This window comes from Neofelis nebulosa, chromosome 9 (assembly GCF_028018385.1).
Source record: "Neofelis nebulosa isolate mNeoNeb1 chromosome 9, mNeoNeb1.pri, whole genome shotgun sequence".
Classification (NCBI taxonomy): Eukaryota; Metazoa; Chordata; class Mammalia; order Carnivora; family Felidae; genus Neofelis; species Neofelis nebulosa.
Window position 1 is genome coordinate 78362029 of NC_080790.1, and position 21133 is coordinate 78383161.

At 49.6% G+C, this 21133-nt stretch overlaps 1 protein-coding gene across 2 annotated transcripts; it reads left to right on the forward strand.

Annotated features, from left to right (window-relative positions):
• Nucleotides 1-3255: 3255 nt before the first annotated feature.
• On the forward strand, nucleotides 3256-21099 carry CNNM3 (cyclin and CBS domain divalent metal cation transport mediator 3). 2 transcript variants are annotated; one of them, XR_009248698.1, is made up of 9 exons: nucleotides 3256-4615; nucleotides 12043-12186; nucleotides 13118-13267; nucleotides 13637-13806; nucleotides 14011-14107; nucleotides 14712-14845; nucleotides 15284-15422; nucleotides 18010-18109; nucleotides 18653-21099. XR_009248698.1 is itself a non-coding variant. In XM_058684310.1 (8 exons), exons 1-8 carry the CDS (start codon nucleotides 3289-3291, stop codon nucleotides 18715-18717), a joined length of 2226 nt encoding a protein of 741 aa, XP_058540293.1. In that variant the 5' UTR covers nucleotides 3256-3288; the 3' UTR covers nucleotides 18718-21099. The 2 variants fall into 2 exon arrangements, 1 of the variants encoding a protein (XP_058540293.1); XM_058684310.1 differs by lacking the exon at nucleotides 18010-18109.
• The last annotated feature ends 34 nt before the right edge of the window (nucleotides 21100-21133 follow it).

Consider the following 21133-nt stretch of genomic DNA (forward strand, 5'->3'; position numbering starts at 1 on the left):
TCTTGGTGAGTCTATAATTTGCCTCTTTGAGTTCTGTCAGTATTCGGTACCTGTCATAAAGATAGTGACTGTGGTGGCTGTCACCTATGACAGGGTAAGGGGCAAGTATTCTGGCAGTGTTTAATAGTAAAAAGGAAAGCAGAAATGAAATTTACAAAATATGTGTAATCAAGGCTATTGTCACAGGAGCTAGAGAGTGCCAGCTGCTGTTAGATGTACAGGGCAAATGTGCTCAACTGCAACAATGAGGGGTCTTGTCAAAATGGACACCATAGTCTTCTGCCTACGGGTACTGGAGAGGGCAGTCAGCATGGGCAAGTCGCCCCTTCTCTCTCCCCTGAGGGCCAAAGGAGAAAGTTTTATCCAAAAGTATGATCACATTGTTTCATAACATGCAGTCGCCTTTTTGTCCTTGCCCATGAAGTTGGTGGAGGACTCAAAGTTGGAGAGCTCATCCCCTGAAGAGCCCACCTGAGAGTCGCCTCACTGCATCCACTCTTGAGGTTTCTGCTGGGTAGACTTGCGCAGCGCCCATAGGTGCTGTGGCTGTGGTAATCGAGTGTGCTGAGGCCAGAGGCTCAAGCAAGCCAGGCTTAACAGAGCAGACAAATGTGGGGAATATTTAAAGGGGAGAGAAAAGGACATTCCAGATAAAATAGCAGATGCAAAAGCTTGTGTATAGGGGGACACGAGAATAAATTTCATCTGACCATATGTTCCACACATGTTTAAGTCCCTGCTACATGCCAGGTGCCACCAACAACTCAATGAGTTTGGTGAGGAAGAGTCCCTGAGGGAGATAGTCACACCAGAACCTTCTGATCTCCTGTGTCCTCCACGTGGAACTCTTCTCCCAGGTCTTTGTGAGGCTCACCCCCTCACTTCATCTAAGTTTCCGTTCAAATGCCACCTCCTTGGAGAAGACTTCCCTGGTCACCCCATCTAAAACAGCATGGACCCAGTCCCTCTGTCCATTTCCTCAACTTGCTTTGTTTTGCTCCATAGCATTTACTGCCAGACAGTAAAATGAGGATTTATGTGTGGTTTGTTATTCCCACACTAGAACCTAAGTTCCAGGAGGGCAGGGCCTTTCTCATTCCCACATGGTACCAGCACTAGAATGGTACCTGATACACTGTAGGCACTCAATGCAGGAAATACTTGTTGAATGAATGAATGAATGAATGAATGGGTCTTACAAGAAGGTAAGTATTGGATGCTGTTGGGGAAGAGCACATAGCTCCCATAACCTTCACCCAATCTAGTCAAGAGATGGTAGAGGAAGACCGGCTGGAGTAAACGACACTTGCAGACTTGAGAAATAAGCAGGAATTTGCCAGTGAAGTCACATTAGTTATGAGTTTGAAACTCAAGAATAAGTATTTAGATGAAACATGGAAATGTTTTGAACCAAATGAGCAGTAAGGAAAATGGCCTGGAGAGGATCAATGAGAGACCTGAAGGTCAAGTGGCATGTATCTCCACTGATGCAGTGACTACCCAGGGGAGGGGGGCAAAGAATGGTACAGAGCCAACAAAGAAAGAAGCTGGTGAAGTACTCTTGCGGCCTCTTAACAGAAAATCACTCCTTGAGCATCTCTGCCCTACTGGATTCTTTTTGTCTTTGGGTATACACAATTTAAGTGAACATTTGTTTTCCGAGTGCAATCCAATTGTCCTACCCAAAGGTTTTCTCCAAAAAATGAATTATAGGTTGTTTTCCAAGGTAGCCTGAGACCAAATCCATAGGGAGTTTTTCCTCTTTCCTCTGGGACTGTTCTTTGCTAGTTAACTTTTTATCTGACTTTCATTTTAACCAGGTCTTCCATTCTGTTTCAAGGTCAGCATTGTCTCTGGACTTGAAAGAAGTGCTAACTAAAGGAGCTGAATTTATAAATTTTTTCTTCAGAGGATGCATGCTGATCCAGTGGAAAGGCTCAGTAGTGTCATTATTGCTTCTGCTGGTGGCTTATTCTGTCATCTACAAGTGAGGCATATAGCACCATCCAGATAATAAAAACTGGAAACATGGAGACCACGGTTTGCACAGTTGGGATAGTCACAGCACTGAGCTTATGATGTTGAAGAGACATTATTACCATCCTTTGAAGAGTTTTTCACACTGTTTTTTTCTTTTGGTCTTTCACACATGGATTTGTTCATTTTTGCACATTGCCTTCCACACTTAACTGTGTGCCACAGTACCTATACTTATTCTTTTCATGACCTAGCAAATGTGTTTCTGTAGAATCCTTATAAAGATTTTAAATGACATTCACCCTTTTCAAAGTCTACTTTTGTTACTAGGAAATTTGAAAATACATAAAAATGTAAAGAAAACACAAAACACAATCTGGACACCTGTAGAAAAGCCCCGTTCCCAGTTTATTTCCTTTCAAAGAGCATACATAATGGGTGAAAAACATTCCATACTGTCAATGAACCATTCTGTCTTCTAAATAACTCTCTTCTTGAATAGTTCTTCTTGTTCCTGAGTAAATATTTTCCCAAGGATAATCTGCTAGAAGTGGAGTGACCAGGTAACTAATTTTTGACAAAGCTGCCCTCTGTTAGCGTGGGTGGGATGGTGACCAGGATATTAGGCAGGTCGTGTCGGAATCCAGCATCCATGCTAAGTCATGCTTCACTTTTCTCCTGTAAAAGTAGCTGTGGGAATCCAAAGAGGTAGTGATTTCGTTTGTTTACACAATTACCATCATTCTCCCTAGCAGGATGCAAGTTCCTTGAAGGCAAAGGGCTGTCTCAACGTTCCCAGACCTATAGCACAGTCGGGCGCAATCAACAAACTTCAAGAAACTTGAGCTTCCCAACGTCCCGTCCTCTTTCAGCTCTCCTTGCCCCTAGGTCAGTGGTTCCCGGGCCCTTTCCTCATAAATGGCACATCTGTCACATACTGAAATTCTGCCTGCCAGCCGCTCCGTTCCGCGCCCCCAGTCAGGGACTTCCCAAAGCACAAGTCCGGTCTCCCGGCGCGCCGGCACAGCTTGTGGGAACGAGACGCCCAGCTCGCCACTCCGCGCCACCCGGCGCTGGCCACCCCTCACCCTAGGACTCAAGGCTGAACCCCGCGGGGCTGAGAGCCCCACGCCCCCGGCCCGCCCCAGGATCGCGCCGCCGCTTGTTTACTCCCCGGCGCAGCCTAGTCCGACCCTGGGACCCGCCCTCGCCCACCGCCTATTGGCGGAGGAGGTGCCAAGACTAGCGACGATTGGTCCGGAGGAGGCGGAGGGGTAGGCTGCGCGGGAGGCCGAGAGGGGGCAGCAGGCGATGGCGGCGGCGGCGGCGGGTCTGCTAGGCTGGTTGCTCGCCGCGCTCTGCCTGGGCAACGCCGCCGGAGAGGCGGCGTCGGGCCCGCGAGTGTTGGGTGTGTGTTTGGAAGAAGACGGAGCCGCGGACGCGGGGTGGGCGCGCGGAGGAGAGGTGCGGGCCGCGTCGGAGGCCACCTTCCGCCTGCGCGTCTTCGGCTCGGGTTTGGCCAACAGCTCCTGGTCCTGGGTGGCCCCCGAGGGGGCGGGCTGCCCCGAGGGCGGGCCGGCCGCAGCGCCCGAGGAGGCGGCGGCCCCCACGGGCGAGTGGCGCGCGCTGCTGCGCCTGCGCGCCGAGGCCGCGCGCCCGCACTCGGCGCTGCTGGCAGTGCGCGGGGAGCCGGATGGCTCGGCGGCCCAGGAGACGGCGGCCCCCACGGGCGAGTGGAGCGCGCTGCTGCGCCTGCGCGCCGAGGCAGTGCGCGTGGAGCCGGGCGGCGCGGCAGCTGAGGAGGCGGCGCCGCCCTGGGCGCTGGGCCTAGGGGCGGCGGGGCTGCTGGCTCTAGCGGCGCTGGCGCGGGGCCTGCAACTGAGCGCGCTGGCGCTGGCGCCCGCCGAGGTGCAGGTGCTGCGCGAGAGCGGCTCGGAGGCCGAGCGTGCGGCGGCGCGGCGCCTGGAGCCCACGCGGCGCTGGGCCGGCTGCGCCCTGGGAGCGTTGTTGCTGCTGGCCAGCCTGGCGCAGACGGCGCTGGCGGTGCTGCTGTACCGCGCGGCAGGCCAGCGTGCGGTGCCCGCCGTTCTAGGCAGCGCGGGGCTCGTGTTCCTGGTGGGCGAGGTGGTGCCGGCCGCCGTGAGCGGGCGCTGGGCGTTGGCACTGGCGCCGCGCGCGCTGCTCCTCAGCCGCCTGGCCGTGCTGCTGACCCTGCCGGTGGCGCTGCCCGTGGGCCAGTTGCTGGAGCTGGCGGCGCGGCCCGGGAGGCTGCGCGAGCGCGTGCTGGAACTGGCGCGCGGGGGCGGCGACCCTTACAGCGATCTCAGCAAAGGCGTGCTGCGCTGTCGGACCGTAGAGGACGTGCTTACTCCGCTCGAGGACTGCTTCATGCTGGACGCCAGCGCCGTGCTGGACTTCGGCGTCCTGGCCAGCATCATGCAGAGCGGCTACACGCGCATCCCGGTGTACGAGGAGGAGCGCTCCAACATCGTGGACATGCTCTACCTCAAGGACTTGGCCTTCGTGGACCCCGAAGACTGCACACCACTCAGCACCATCACCCGCTTTTACAACCATCCACTCCACTTCGTCTTCAACGACACCAAGCTGGACGCTGTCCTGGAGGAGTTCAAACGAGGTAACGGGATATTGGGGAGGAGACACGAATGCCAGAGCCCTCCGCTGGAAAAAGTGGGGGTTTATGGAAGTCTCAACGAAAGGGTCCCATCTTTATGGAGGGCAGTGAGACCTCCGAGTGCCCTTTTAGATGATGCCCTTGCAGCTGTCAGTGACCTTTTGAAATATCATTTAAAAGCTGACTTTTAGAGCGGTATAGACAGCAAAATCCCCTCTTTCCTTGTAGGCCTAATTTGGGGAGCTATGCCCTCTTGGTTCTAACCCACCAGCCTTTTTTGTCAGTGTCATTTTTGTGAGTTTTGGCTTTGTAATAGGTCTAAATTCTTAAATAGAAACTAAAAGAATAAAGAAAAGAGTATAGTCTCAAGTTACCTGGACGCTGTTATTTGTACACATAATATCAAATTAGTTTGGTCTGTGATGTTTCCAGGGATCATTGTTAAGGCCACTGATGAGCTGTTGCTTTGCTGATAACAGAAGGAATGATTCCTAATTTCCTGCAGATGTGAAAGAAACTTCCGCTTTGATTTCACCAGAAACAACTTTATGGATGCTGATTTAGTCTCCCCTTTGGTCTTTTTTGTTTGTTTTAACTTCCCCTTTTCTCATGCTGAGTAAGGTCTCTCTGGGTCTCCCTTAACTCCACATTTTCACCCTCTCTTTTCACCTTGGTTTATCTGAGCAACTCTAAGGTTGCTAGTAAAAAGTGAGACCCACCCTCCCAAGGGTCCCAAGGGTGTGAAGGTGTGGGTTCCTCTCTAGTCCTCTCCATTGGCAGGCTTGGGTGTGTTCCCCAGAGCTTGGCTGCTCTTTGTCCACTGGCCATGCTTCTCACACGTGAACTCCTGCAGGATAAGCATGGGGGACACCCAGGGCTGTGGATGGGCTTGACCCTAAAGGCTGCATAATGTGAGGCAGGGTCTTTACCAGAGAGCGGAGGCTCCTGATCTGCTTGGCAGCTGTGAAGTCTCCTGGCCCCAGGCCAAATGGGTGTTGAATAGTTGGGCAGTTACTGTCATTACTGTACCTTAGGATTGTGTGGGAGACTTTGCTCCACAGCTCTGACTGCTTTGCTTGAGAATTTCTTGGTTGCTCTTGGCTGTTTCCCCAAAAAGTGGCTATGCAGCCCCTCTCTGGGGAGGGAAGCCCCCGGTGGGGGCCAGACTTCCTGATGGTAAGTACTCTTCTCTGGGCCACTGTAGTCTCCCAGGCAGTGGAAGTTCTTGTGGCCTGGTGGCCAGCACTTCAGGTCCTGGAGTCCATAGAGGAAGGTTCCATCATGCCCCTGCCACCTCCCAGCTTGAGACCCTGGGAAGGCTGGACTTGATCTTTTTTTAAATTTTTTCTTGCCCTTAGTATTTAGTTTTTATTGTAATTTTTTTTTAACGTTTATCTATTTTTGAGACAGAGAGACAGAGCATGAACGGGGGAGGGGCAGAGAGAGAGGGAGACAGAATTGGAAGCAGGCTCCAGGCTCTGGGCCGATGGCTCAGACATGGGGCTCGAACTCATGGACCGTGAGATCGTGACCTGAGCTGAAGTCGGACGCTTAACCGACTGAGCCACCCAGGCACCCCTGGACTTGATCTTTGGGCGCTGACTTTGAGCAGAGCACTGACTGGTGTAGAGACCAATGAGTGGGGGTCCAGCTAAGAAATGCTGGAAGGCTGAACAAGGCTGTACAGTGGGCCTGGAGAGGAGGTCCAAGAGGGTATTCAGAGGTGGAATTGAGAGGGCTTTGTGGTTCGCTGAAGAGCTGTGGAGTGAGAGGGAGGAGCTGAAGGTGAGGCTTGGGGTTTCTGGCTTGGGGGTGGTGTTAGCCTTCTCTGAAGCAGAGCACTTACAGAGAAGGGGATCATTGTGGTGGGGGGGGGGGTGGCACAGATGAATTTGTTCTGAACACTGGAATTTGGGATTTGTCTGTGCAGTGTCCCAAGAGGCAGGCTATACCAGTTGATGAGAAATAGGAGGAGGTAAAGACCCAAGCAGGAGATAAAGTTCTGGTTGTTGTTATAGCAGTGGTCCCTCAGTCAAGCCACAGGAATGGTGCAAAAGGCCTAACCCCCTGAGGGCACAAGCATAAAAGGGATGGAGGGTAGCAGAGGAGAGGCTGCTGAGGAGAGCCAGAGGTTTAGAACGTCCTAGAAGCTAAGGGAAGAGACCACTTACCAAGGGAAGGCGAATGATTCAGGAGAGGCCAGCGTCATGTCATTTGGATCCAGCAACCAGGATACCCTTGACCTTTGAGAGAGCAGATTTGGTGCTACGGTGTGGGGTGATGGAACGTGACAGTTGAAGTAGATGGACCTTCCATGAGGTATGGCTACAAAGAGGAAGCCAGAGAGCAGTGGTTGGGAGAGAACTGGCAGGGGAGAAGGCCTTAGCTCTTTGGTTTTAAGATGGGTGAGTTGGGTGTCTTTGGGTTTAAATGTTGATAGGAAGGAGCCGGTGGGGAGAGAAGGCCCACAGTCTGGGCTGCTCCTGTTCTGGGGTGGTGGGCTCGGAGCAGCTCTGGGGAACCTGAAGGTTGAATGGGAAGCTCTTCAGTCGGAAGCTCTTCAGTCCTCCTTGCCTTCCTCCTCCTGTAGCAGGTGAGGGGCATTCTCAGGGCAGGTTGGCTATATCTTTCCTCTGACATTGGGCAGGCTTCTCTGCTTCTCTTTGCAGTGCAGTCCTTTGGTAGATACCTATTTTTCCTCATTGAAGTCCTTTGTAGCCTTACCCCTTTCTTCATTCTGTTTATGAACAAAGGGCGTATTGCAGCCTTTATGGCGCCTGAGGTTTTAGAAATCGATTCCCTTCCCATCTCTCTGCCAAGTGTGTGAGGTGGTGGTGCCCTCTGAATTTCCTGAAGCTGGAGTCCTTGGCATCTTGGCAGCTACCATTCCGGCCCTGTTCCTTTCATTCCTTCAGAGCATCGTCTGTTTTGGAACTTTATAGTCTGGGAGAGGCACCTTCTCTGGTGAGGTGCCCCTTAGTGTGCAGACTTGAGATGACACCGATTATTTTGTGCAAACATTACCAGGAAGTGTGAATACTTTGGAGTTGTGGTAAATAACATGTGTTGTTTTAGAGCTTTTAATCCTGTCATCTTTGTCAACTCCCTAATGAAAACATTCAAGGACATTCAACCAAAGGAGGAATTAGGATGCGTGAGCTTTTCAAAGTCTCTGCTTTAAATGAACTGAGTTCTGGTGCTTGCTTCGGCAGCACATATACTAAATGAACTGAGTTCTGGTTCACTGTCAGAGGCCAGAGGATCCCCATGATTCTGAAAAGAGTCAGAGCTGTTGTGAGGAATGTTACCCTGGCACTTTTCTCCTAGGACATGTTCCCACAGTTGCTTTAAAAAATAAAGGAAGGTTGGGCGCCTGGGTGGCTCAGTCAGTTCAGCTCAGGTCATGATAATCATGGTCTGTGAGTTTGAGCCCTGCGTCAGGCTCTGTGCTGATAGCTCAGAGCCTGGAGCCTGTTTCAGATATTCTCATTCTCTCTCTCTCTCTCTCTCTCTCTCTCTCTCTCTCTCTGTGTGTGTGTGTGTGTGTCTTTCTACCCCTCCCCTGCTCATGCTGTGTCTCAAAAACAAATAAATAATATATTAAAAGGTAAAGGAAGGCAAAGGAATTTAAACTCCAACTGCATTTTTACAAATATTCTAGAAATTAGACATTATGGAAGAGTCCTCTAGCATCCATATAATTGAGTACATTTGAGCTTGCTAACTGAAATTAAAACTCCCAAGAGCTTTTGCAGGGCTTTCTGGTTGATGTTGGTAAGATGCACCATCTGCCCCCTTGTCTGTGGCTCCGTAGAACTTGCTTGGGGAGAGCCTGTAGGCAGCCGTCCTAGGGTCTGTGTTAGTGTTTCCAGTCAGCCAGCCAGGGGCCTGTATATTTTCAGGACGTTTTTATCCTATCAGATGAGAAATAAACTTTAATCCCTCCAGCTGCTTGTTCTGTGTGTACCCCTACTACTTTTTCATGGTTGCCTTCTGGACCCCTTGGACATTCTGTCTAGAGATAAATCACATGGCCATTGTGTTAGGGGATCTTTCAAGGGCTTTGCTTTCATCTGTTTGATATTGAGTCATTGCATGTGGCAGGCCACTGAGAAACTTGTGCCTGTTTTACAGAAGTTGGAAAGTGGGGCACCTGGGTGGTTCAGTTGGTTAAGCATCCAGCTCTTGATTTAGACTCAGGTCATGATCCCAGGGTTGTGGGATCGAGCCCCACATCATGCTTAGCATGGAGCCTGCTTAAGAGTCTCTCTCTCTCTCTGTCACTTTCTCCATTTGCACATGGCATTCCTCTCTCTCAAAACAAAAACAAAAACAAAAACATTTGGGGGCACCTGGGTGGCTCATTCATTAAGCATCTGACTTCATCTCAGGACACGATCTCTCTGCTCTGCTCATAGTTTGAGCCCCACATCAGGCTCTGTGCTGACAGCTCAGGGCCTGGAGCCTGCTTCGGATTCTGTGTCTCCCTTTCTCTGCCCCTCTCCCACTCATGGTCTGCCTGTCTTTCTCTTTTTCAAAAATAAATAAACATTAAAAAAAATTTAAAAAAACTGTTTGAAAGCAAGGGAGAAGTTAATCCATTCTAAAGGTAACATGCCAAAGTGACTGGCATTCTGGAAGAATGGAGCTGAAATGAGTTCTCTGTCTTAGATGGTCATCTAGAACCTGGGCTCTGGTTCCCAGAATCTGACCAAAATTGTATGTTGAGCTTTGGTGTTTCCCCATGAGGGCTGTCCTACAAGGGCCTTGCCTTGGCCCTTGTAGAAATGATGTCTGTCTGCCAGTGTGAACCATTCCCAGCACAGATACCCAGTGCTGGGAAGCATCTAGAAATGCTGAGTTCCTCATTCAATGCTTCTGTCTCAGCAGGAAAGAGCAGGTAGTTCTAGGCAACCCCTGGCCTTTTCCTCCTGGAAGTGGGAAAGATGGTATAGTCATTTCTGCCTTTAATTTTTGTCTGAGGATGTTAGAGCATTCTAGAAAACGATACTTTTCTTTAGAAGGGCTCCTGTGCTGGAGAGAGTACCTTGGCCACGTGTAACTCACCCAGAGGGGAGGATTTCCTAAGATTCGGGTTTTTTGTTCTCTTCAGTGAAAGTCAGTTGAGTGTGGTGGTTAAGAGAACAGATTCAGGAGCCAACTGCCTGGGTTCAAATCCCATGTTTTTTTTTGTTTTGGGGGGTTTTTTAATTTTTTTTTTTTTTTTTTTTTTGAGAGAGTGCACACAGACATAAGCAGGGGAGGGGCAGAGAGAAAGGGGAACAGAAGATCTGAAGCAGGCTCCGTGCTGACAGCAGAGAGCCTGATGTGGGGTTCAAACTCAAGAACTGTGAGATCATGACCTGAGCTGAAGTCAGATGCTTAACTGACTGAGTCACCCAGGTGCCCCATCAAATCCAGGTTTTGCACTTGGGTGAGTCACTGAACCTTCTCTTGGTCTCAGTTTTCTCTGCAAATTGTAAATGGGAATAATGTTCTGTTCCTTCATAGAGTTGTTGAAGGATTTGTAAGTTAATAACTGAATAAAGCCCTTAGTGGCCAGCACACAGTAGGCACGAAATGCTGCAATCCTTCACGTGTCAGGTGCACATTTTTTTGTGTTTGAACTTCTCTGCAATCAGGATGTATCTCACAATTGAGGACATCTTAGATTTGATGAAATATAGTTAAGTGTTTTCTTTTTATTCTTTTAGAGCCTCATTCCTTTCTTGATGATCTGGCCAGTGGTCTAATAATAATAGCTTTTGGTTGACTGGACATTTTGTTCAATCTAAAGTTGGAGCAGAGGTCTTCCTGCACCTGACACTGGGGGGTGGGGCATGGATGCTGAAAGAATGAGGCAGTGTGTGCCAGAAAGAGTTCCAGAGAGTGTGTTTCTGAATTCTGTTCACCACACTGTAATTAAACCCAAGGTATGTAAAGTATTATTCACACAAAGAAGTGAACTTGACTTTTTTCTTTACTGAAAGATTCTTTTTTTTTTTTTTTTTTTAAACTGAGAGATTTAAGTTTTTTTCATCAGTAACAAAGGCTGAGGTGAGTTTCTCTTAGTTCTGTATCCTAGTCCTGCACAACCCCTTCTGCAGCCCCTGCCCACATGTGGTTGTCAAGTTCTTGAAAGGTAGTTGGTCTGAGGTGTGCTGGAAGTGCCTAACACACACCAGACTTCAAAGACAGTGCAAAAAAGGAAAATATGTTTCAATCTTTAAAAATTTTTTATTAAAAAAAAATTTATGTATTTGAGAGAGAGAGATAGCAGGTGAGGGGCAGAGGGGGAAGGGAGGGAATCCCAAGCAGGTTCTGTGCTGTCAGTGCAGAGCCCAATGTGGAGCTCTGTCCCACGAACCAGGAGATCATGACCTGAGCTGAAATCGAGAGTCAAAAGCTTAACCGATTGAGCCTCCCAGGCACCCCTAATTTATTTAAATTTTTAATTAATTAATTTTTATTTTTATTTTTTTTTAAGATTTTATTTTTAAGTAATCTCTGTACCAACTTGGGGTTCAAACTCACAACCCGGAACTCGAGAGGCACATGCTCCACTGACTAAGCCAGCCAGGGGTCCCTGTTTTGATGTTTTTATATTGATTGAATGTTGAAATATTTTGGCTATATTGAGTTAATAATATGCTGTCAATTAATTTCCCCTGTGGTTTTTTTTTTTTTTTTGGTTTGGTTTGGTTTTTGTTTTTTAATGTGGCTACTCAGAAATTTACAATGACCTAGGTAGCTTGCATTTTTTTTCTTTTGGACAGGTATAAAGTTTCGTAGATAAAAAAAGTAGATTCTTGAAGTTTTCTCAATATTCCCCAGCACTCTGAGGCTTGGGCTTTTTCAAGCTTACATTTCTTTATCAAAGAAACAAACAGAAAGCTAATCTGAAGAAGAGGAAGGTGAACAGTTCCAGGCTGCTGCTCTTCCTCCCACACAGTTGGGGCTCTGACTGGCTGATTACCATTTACCATCTTCTCCCTGGATAACTTTCATAGACCTTGGCTTCTGGAAATAAAGGACAGCATTCCGAATTGGGAAAACTTTCCTAGGAGAGTCACTGGGTGGCCCCTCTCTGCTCTGCCATTTAGATTGTCCCAGAGGAGGCTGTGTTTCTGGAGTTGGTGCCCTTGTGTGTGCAACCCTATTGCACCTGTCTTAGTCTGATGCATCCTTGTCTATGCCACGTTCATTTAGACCAGAGGCTGAGTCTGCTCTGCCACTGCCTGGGTGCCCTTGTGCGGGTGAACATAGTGTCTGAGATCTAGGTTCCTTCGATGTAAAGTGAGTCCCACCTTGTGCTTGGCACCTTGTAGGAAAAACATCAACTTCTGTCCCTTTGGTGAGCTTGTCACAGGTGGGAGTAAGCAAAACGGGAGGCCCCTGGCAAGCTGTAATCTGAGTGTCCCCTCCCCCAGGGAAGTCCCACCTGGCCATCGTGCAGAGGGTGAACAACGAGGGTGAAGGTGACCCCTTCTACGAGGTGCTGGGCCTGGTCACCCTGGAGGACGTCATTGAGGAGATCATCAAGTCTGAGATCCTGGATGAGTCTGAGGATTACCGTGAGTCTTGACTACTGGTAGTGTTCCATCTCAACTTTTAAGCCTACTGAGATGTATTGTGTGCATCAGAGGACAGTAGGTCTCCGTGTTGCTGAAAATGAGGCTGGATCTCCAGTCAGAGCTGTTACCTAGCCAGGCCCCTCTCCCTTTAGCCCTGCCTCAGGTCAGGTGTCGGAGGCCCCACACCTGTGCCTGGCTGGGGAGCCACGGCCTTTACAGTCTCAGTGCTTGCCTGGGGCTCTCATCATAGCTGCATTGTTTGGTTTCTCCAGCACAGAGGGGACACTCTGCCCTTTATGGGCCTTTCCCAGTCTCCTGTTTGCCTTGGCCCTTACTTTCTCATGTTCTTTTGTACAGTACGGAAACGTTTCCTCCAAGTATCCCATTCTTTACTGCTAAGAGGGTCTTTCCAAAACAGAAGATTCTGGGGCCTGTCTTAGAAGTGTCTGCCTCTTGGGATGATGGCTGAGATCTGTAGGGTAGACGCAGAACCCGTGCTCGATGGCTGAGGTCTCACATGCACACTTGGGTCACTGAACACCTCACCCCTGTTTGTTATCAGGTGAATCACTTTGCCCATGCATCTGTCCCCCAAATGCAGCCTCTTTAGTTTGGTGCCTCAGGTTGCCATAGGCGTGCAGACATCAGGTTAGCTGCTGCTGTTTAGCACCAGTTATCTGCAAACACGTGCTTTCTGGTGAGGGGTCTCTTAATGACCAAGAATGTCTATTATTTTTACAAGTGGTCTTGCTGTTATACCAGTATTATCTCCCAACTCTGAGGAGAGGAGCAGTCGCTTTCCATACTCCCTCGGGATATAGCAAGAATATGGGTTGCTGCCCCCTCCCATCCCCAAGAACCTCCAGGCCTTGGCTTGGTTGTGTTGATTGGAGGGCTACTGATGGCTCAGCAGGCCTTCTTGCCATTGTAGGAGATGCCACAGTGAGGAAGAAGCCTGCTTCTCTGAGTGCCCCTCTCAGGCGGAAAGAGGAATTCTCTTTGTTCAAGGTGTCTGACGATGAATATAAAGTGAAAATCTCGCCTCAGCTGCTCTTGGCCACCCAGCGCTTCCTGTCCCGAGGTGAGGGTGAAGGGTGGGCCTTGTCTTTGCTCTCTTGCTCCCCGTCCAGTGGGTCAGGAGACCTCCAGGCGGACACCAGGTGTCCCCTCATTCCCAGTAAGGACAGTGTCCAGAACTTGTGCTTCTCTCTGTAGCCCTGTCAGCATCTCAGGGCACCTGAGTGGCAGCTCCTGTCTGCCAGGTGGCTGAGAGCTGGGGCCAGGCTGGTGCCACCTCTGGCAAGCCACAGCAGCGGGTGGGTGTGTGCCTGCCCAGTTCTCTTGTATTGGGGAGGTGACTTGGCTCATGTGGGGCAGCAGGAGTCGGGTGTGGCTGTGCAGGCCACTTTGGGCCTGGTGGACACTGTCCCTTTTTTCCACCACGGGGCAGAGGTGGATGTATTCAGCCCCCTGCGAATCTCCGAGAAGGTCCTGCTGCACCTGCTGAAGCATCCCAGCGTCAACCAGGAAGTGAGGTTTGACGAGAGCAACCGTCTGGCTGCCCACCATTACCTGTACCAGCGCAGCCAGCCGGTGGATTATTTCATTCTCATCCTGCAGGTAACTGGGAGCCCAGACTGGGGCCTCCCACTTGCTCAGAAACTAGGGAAGGGTCTGAGAAGAGGGAGGATCATCCAGATACACACCCCCTGAATAACTGGGGTTGCTGCTTTCTCCTTGTGCTCTCTTCCAGCAGGAAAGGTAATCTGTCTGCATCTGTTTCTTTCCCTGCTCCTCCTTCCTCCCTTTCCCTACACCTCCCAGGGCAGGGTTGAGGTGGAGATCGGGAAAGAGGGCCTGAAGTTTGAGAATGGGGCCTTCACCTACTATGGAGTATCTGCCCTGACAGCACCGTCCTCAGGTAAGTCGCAGCCCTCTGGGAGTGGAATGCTGGGTTCAGCTGCTGGGCTGGGCAGAGTCTGACCTTCCTGGCTGCTTGCTGGGGGAAAGGTCCTGGCCTCCCTTTCTTCCAGGTGTTCCTGGGGGTGTGTGTGTGTGTGTGTGTGTGTGTGTGTCTGTGTTAATGTTCATTTGAGAGAGTACACACACATGCACACTCGCAAGCAAGCAGGGGGAGGGGCAGAGAGAGGGAGAGAGAGAATCCCAAGATAATCTCTGAGCTGTCAGGTCAGAGTCTGACTTGGGGCTCAATCTCATGAGCTGTGAGATCACGATCTGAGCTGAAATCAAGGGTCGGACACTTAATGGACTGAACCACCCAGTTGCCCTGTCCTGTCAGACATTGCTCTTTGGGACAGGCTGGCTTTTCTCATCTCTGTGCTGCGTCGAGGGAATGGGCAGCATTTCTTTGGGGCTCATCTTTGTTGCTCGCTCCTACCCCTGCTAGCCTTTCCCAGGAGGAAGTGTGCTTGCCATCCTTCTCTATGTTCTAGCTATCTGTGAGGTGGATGTTAGAGACTGCATTTGTCCCCACCAGAGATGTCAGTGTTTGTTTCTTCTGATAGTTCACCAGTCCCCAGTGTCCTCGCTCCAGCCCATCCGCCATGACCTGCAGTCTGAGCCAACCGATGGTGGCCGCTTGTCTGCGTACTGTCCTGACTACACCGTGCGGGCCCTCTCCGACCTACAGTTCATTAAGGTGACTGGGCTGCTCATGGGTACTGGTTTTTAATCAGCTTTGTGTCCCCAAGGGGCTGAACCAGCTGGTCACAAATTTGTATGGATTAAGAGTGGATTCTAGTTGAGTCAACCTGAGAGTTCACACACAGAGCACGGCCTTGTACTTGCTCTGAAGGACAGACGGTCTTGGCCCCTGGAGGCCTGATTGCTGACAGTCTAGTCCCGTCACTGGGACTGCACCCAGTTTCCTTTTGAGATCTTAAAAACACTGCTTGATTGCTCCCCTCTTCCCTTGGCTTGCTTAAAGTTCTTCATTTTTCTTGGTCCTGCTGAGTGTGACTCTCCCACCTAGTTCTGGTGCTTGTGGGCAGGAGGGAGAGGTGTGATCTTTCATACCTCACTTTCTCCATTTGGTTTCACGAGTCGCACCTGCGTGGTAATGCTTCCTATCTTCTAGGTCACGCGGCTGCAGTACCTCAATGCACTCCTGGCTACTCGAGCCCAGAACCTGCCACAGTCCCCGGAGAGCGCAGACCTCCAGGTCATCCCAGGCAGCCAGATCAGGCTCCTCGGTGACAAGACAGCCACAGCAGCAGGTGAGCCCCTCATGGCCACATCCCACTGTGTGTCAGCCCAGAGGGAGTTCATGTCCTGTGCCGTCCTTGCTGTTCGCACACACTGACTCACTCTCTCTGCCCTCACTCTGCCTTGCATTCTTCTTTCCTTGTCCCCTTTTTTGCCCATCCTCTCCTCTTTCTCTTTTCACTGGTTTTAAAGCTTGGATGACATTGCGCTGTAGACCAGCTGGCGTTGAAAGTATGTTAAGTTAGCATTTTCTCTGGAGGGCTTGTTAGGATGGATTGACTTAATTAGAGAATAGTTGCTAAGTGGGAATAAGGTCAAGCTCACACACTCTTGGTCATTTAGGATTAGAGTTAGGTCACCTGAAAAATGAAGATCTAGGTCACCAGTGGGCCTGGCTCAGAAGGTGGCTGGTCAACACCATCCCAGAAACCGAGAAGGGTACTTGTTGAGACATTCAGTCGGGTGAAGCTAATATTTAAGGCGTGCCCTTCGCATCCAGGGTTCCACTTTGAGCAGGAGTATCACGTTGGAAGAAATAGACTTTGCAGTGTGGGGTAGGTTGTGGGATGGCAAACCATGCCTTCAAGAGCATAAGGAGGGAAAAAATAAAAAGCCTATGGAGAGAGGCCTTTGGGTAGGAGTGGTAAAAAGTCAGGGAACTTATTTTCCTTACTACTCAAGAAGGTACTTTTATTCTGATTGAGCTCCTGAGTTGGGGTTAGAGATACACTCCAAGGCTGAGTGGTGCTGGAGGAGTGGGTGGGGCTTCCACAGAGGCCACTGGCTGCCCTGGGCACTCTGCAGTGGGGACACCGAACTCATTTGAATGCTTACTCTGCCTGACACTGTACTAGGAGCTTTCCTTGTCCTAACTCATCCAAGAAAACTTCCCAGCCATTTTCAGAGGTGGTAGTGGTAAGGTGCATTTTACAGATGAAGAGTCAGAAGCAGAGAGAGACCTAGGCACTCTGGCTTGGAACCTGTGCCTGCCCTTGGCCTTGGTGTCTCATAGGGAACAGCTCTGATTTCTTAAACCCACACTTGAGAACACGAATATGTTTTTATGGTAGAAAGATACTTTCTGAGAGGTGACCTGTAGGTGCAAGGGACAGAAAGCCCCACCCTGGGCCACGTTAGCGGCTCAGCCCGAGTGCTTCATCTCTGTGTTGGTAGAAGGGGGCTCCAGCTTGAGGTGTGCTGCTCAAACCCTGGATCTGGGCGTTTGAGCCTTTTCTCCATGAACGTGCGCTGAGAGGTGGTGTTCTGCCTTTTAGGACTGATCACAGGTCTGTATTTACTGTGATACTGTTGTTTTGTGAGATGCCACTTGTATAGAGGTTCACACCATCTCATTAGACTTGGGTCTCAAAAGCCAGTATGTTGTTCTTTCAAAATGTGAGCATTGGTCTTGGTTTTCTCAGCCTGAACTCTGTGTGGGTCCATCTGCTACTCAGACTGCACATGTTCTTATCAAGGTGTAGACCTAAATCTAAGAAGGATGGTTTTTCCTTCATTTCCTTTTTTATTATATATGCAGTGTTTTACCGTCCTTTTTTGGCTTCAGCTGTTCATTGGGCAGTCCTGTAAGGGACTACAGGTATCTCCGAAAGTTTGCTTGGCACTGCTTTGCTTTTACAAAGTATCTACGTCCGTGCCTGTTTTCACTAACTGAAAGAAATGCGAAGAGGACTTTTGCTTTATGAAATGGTGGTTGCATCTTCGCTCTCTGCCATTCTGGCTTACAGAAGGTTCCATAGCAACACTCTACTTTGGGAAAGCAGGGAAACCTGTAATTTACAGTGGCTCTGTGGGTCATTTTCCTCTGTGTAATGGATTAGCGTCCCCTGTTCTGTTGCCATGATGTTGCTTCTCCCTTAAGTGCGCCCTGACATTTGTCCCTAGTGGGGCTTGCCTGCTGTGCTTGTGCTCCTGCCTCGGCTCCCAAAGTTCTTGCTGCAGTCTCTCTGGTGGGTGGCACTCTGCTGACCAGGAGAGCTTAGTGTCGCTGCACACATGGAGGTGTTGCTGGGGACATTGCTTAAATAGTGCAGGTCAGAACTATCCCCTGATTGACTTTGGCACTAGATTTCCTGGCAGACAAATGCCTTTATTGAGATGCTTGGAAGGCACAATCATTTTTAACTGCCTACAGCAGGGGTCGGCAAACTGGCCAGCTGCCGGTTCTTGTAAACAAAGTCCTATTGGACCCGACCTGCTGGTTTATGGGTTGTATATGGCTGCCTTTAGTTACAACAGCCGAGTTGAATTGTTGCCACAGGAACCATATGACCTGCAAACCCTAAAAATATTGGCCCTTTACAGAAAGTTTCCTGAACCCCTGGCCTGCCATTTCAAACTCGGGGTAACTACTGCGCAACAACCATTCACAGAGCTGATTTCCAAGGGAGTCCACTCCAGACACTGCGCTTCCTGCTCCCTCTGGTTCTGAGGCTCAGGCAGCGTGTTTGCACGCCGCCACCCAGGCCCCCGACCCCGCCCAGCGCATCTGTGCCCTCGGTGCTGCCCAAGCCGACAGGCCCTGCCGGCGCAGCTGCATAGCTGGTTTCCTCTTGTCTCTCTCCCCTCTGCTCTCTCTAGCCTTCCCCGTAGACCTTTCCCTCTTTGGCACATTTGGAAACTGCAGTTGATAATTGACTGTGGACTAGTGAGCATTTTTTGTTTTCAGAAAACACCCAAGGTAAATATCTTCCCTTTCTCTTTACTTTCCTTCCCCAGCCCTCTAGCTGCTGGGAGGAGCCCTGGAAACCGCTCCCACTCCCACCCCTGCCTGGGAGGTGTTTCTCTTGGGGGGTGGGAGGGTGAGTGGGCCCTTCCTGTCCCTTGTTCCTACTTTTCATTTTTCTGGAAGACAGGAGGGGTCATGAAATACTCGGCACTGGAAACTAAACCTGCCTTCCAGTGCAGGTGTTTTATTGTCCAGGGCGGGCTCCTCTCGTCCAGCATTTATGGCCTTGGCCTCCCATGAGCAGAACCCCCCTGCCCTGCTTTCCTGCCTCTCAGTGATGCATCCCCTCCTCCCAGTGGTTTTCTCTTGTGATGTGGAGTTAGCCTATTTTCCTAACTCATCACTCTCAGCTCTGCCTTGATACTGAGGTGTCCTGAGGCTCCTCTGTCTTACCCACCCCTTCTTGTCCTGAAGACAGTTTTAACACTTGGTTTTGATAAGGCCTGCTCCCTTTACTGATTTTGATATTAATTTTCCTTTCCCTCTCTCCTCTAGGGCCCAACCACAGCAGACCTGGCCTCCCAGCAGAGGAGAGCCCTGGGCGGAACCCAGGGGTTTAACTGCTTGCCAGGCAGCCCCAGGTGTGGGCAATGGACAAGCACGTGGGGAACTGGAGAGCCGAGGAGTAGCTTCCTGTCAGCCTGTCCCCATCCCCTCCAGGCCACGTTTTAGATGGCCCTTATAGATGTCGGTCTTGGGCTGTCCTCAGAACCAGACCTCAGTGCCAGGAGCCTTCAGCAGGTCCTGCCCTCCTTTAGGAAATGGGGGTTAGCTGGGGCGCAGCCCTCCAGGCCTGCTTCTGAAGGGAATGGAAAGAACACTGTCATCTCCGGTCCCCAGGACCCAGCCTTCTCCCTGTGACAGTGCAGTGTATTTATACCTCTTTGGGCCAAGCCATGATGTGAGTGCACGATTATTGCCTTTATGTGGCCGTGACCTGTACTCACTTTGCTTTTAATTTGCCAACTTTCTGCTGCCGGCAGCACTTTTTGAGCAAACCAAGAGCACTAGTTTTGGCTGGGGGTTCACATCCATGACCTTGGCCACAGTGAACTATTTGGCTTCCCTTACAATGCCATGTTTCAAAGCACATGCCCCTGCCTGTTGCGTGTGCCAAACCTAGAAGAAGCACGATGACCCACAAGTATGTCCCACTGTCCTGCTCCCTCCTGTGGAGGTTGCTTCTCTGAGCCCTGAGCTCAGAGCCCTGAGCAAGCAAGCTGGCCCCCAGTGGCACTGAGGAGCCCTGCTCTTTCTGCTTCTCAGCCTGTCTTGCTTAGTTGCCACTAACAGTATTTGTCTTTTTCTGTGTTTTAAGAAGAGGTCATACATGGGAGGAAGGGGTCTGCTGCACCTAATCCTTTCTTAGTTGCTGGATCCCAGGGAGATTAACCAACTGCTAGACCTGTTTTTGTACCTTCTTCCTAGGCCTCTGTGGAGAGCTGTATGGCTGTAATTTGCAGGGAGAACAGCAAGGGGGAGGAGGGAAGGTTGGTTATACACCACGCAGATCCTCATCCCCTTTCTTAAAAAAAAAAAAAAAAAAAAAAACAGGACATCAGGTTTTTTTATACCCCTGAAACATTTCAGCTCTCTGCTTTTTTGCTATTCTTAGCTACAGGGTTTTAGAGAATTGGGAATAAGAAGGCATTTGTCTTTTTCTTCTGGTTTACCCACATTTACCTTCCACAGTTCTTCAATGGTGTAGAAACTGGGGCATCATAGAGACCTAGGATCTCAGATTGGATAGGGAGGAAGGAGGATTTCTGGAACTTTTCTCAAAGGAATTTGAATCCCTTATCTGGGACTAGTGGGAATGAAAGCCAAAGAACATTGGCATGCTCACTTAGAAACTGTTCTCAAGGAAGTCTAAGAGCAAACCCAGGTTGGGAAACAGATACTTAGACATCATCTGTCTCCAGAACAATGGTTCTTAACTTTGGCTGCACATTAGAATCACCTGGTAAATTAAAAATACGGGATACCTGGGGCCCACCTTCCAGGGAGCCTGATTTAATTGGTCTGGGTATCAGGATTTTATTTTTTTTTTGGAACAATTTTAATTTTTTTGTTTGTTTTTAAAGTAAGCTCCATACCCAGTGTGGGGCTTGAGCTCCCAACCTTGAGATCAAGAGTTGCATGCTCTGACTGAGCCAGCCAGGTGCTCCTGAAATAATTTTAGATTCCCAGAAGAGTTCCATATACCCTTTCCCTTAATGTTAATATCTTACATAACCTTGGTACATCTATCAGAACTAAGAAAAAATTAACATTGGTACAAAACTGTTAACTAAATTACAGACTTTACTTGGATTATATCAGTTTTTCCAATAATGTCCTTTTTCTGTTGCAGGATCCAATCCAGGATACCAAGTTGCATTTAGAGTTATTGCTTACTTTTTTTCTAACTAACTTTTTATTTTGAAACCATTACAGATTCATAGGAAGTTGCAAAGCTAGAGGTACCCTTCACCCAGTTTTCCTTAATGGTTACTTCTTACATAGTTATAATACAGTATCAAAACCCAGAAGCTGACACTAGCACAATGTGGGTGTATAGTTCTCTGTCACAAGTAGATTTGTGTAACCACCACTTCAGCCTCGATAGAGCTACCCCATCACCACGAGGATCTCCCTCCAGGCACCCTCTGAGAACCACACTCACCCCCTTGGCCTCCATCCCTAATCCCTGGCAACCACTGTTCTAAGATTTTGTCATTTCAAGAATGTTGTGTGAGATCATATAGTATGTAACCATTTGGGATTGGCTTTTTTCACTCAGCGTAATACTCCAGAGATACATCCAGGTTGTTGTGTGTGTCAGTAGTTCATTCCTTTTGATTACTGCATTGTATTCCTTGATATACTCCTTGTCCCGTTGAAGGACATCTGGGTGGTTTCCAGTTTTTGGCTATTCCGAATAAAGCTGCTATGAACATTCATTACAAGTTTTTGTGTAAACATTGGTTTTCTGAG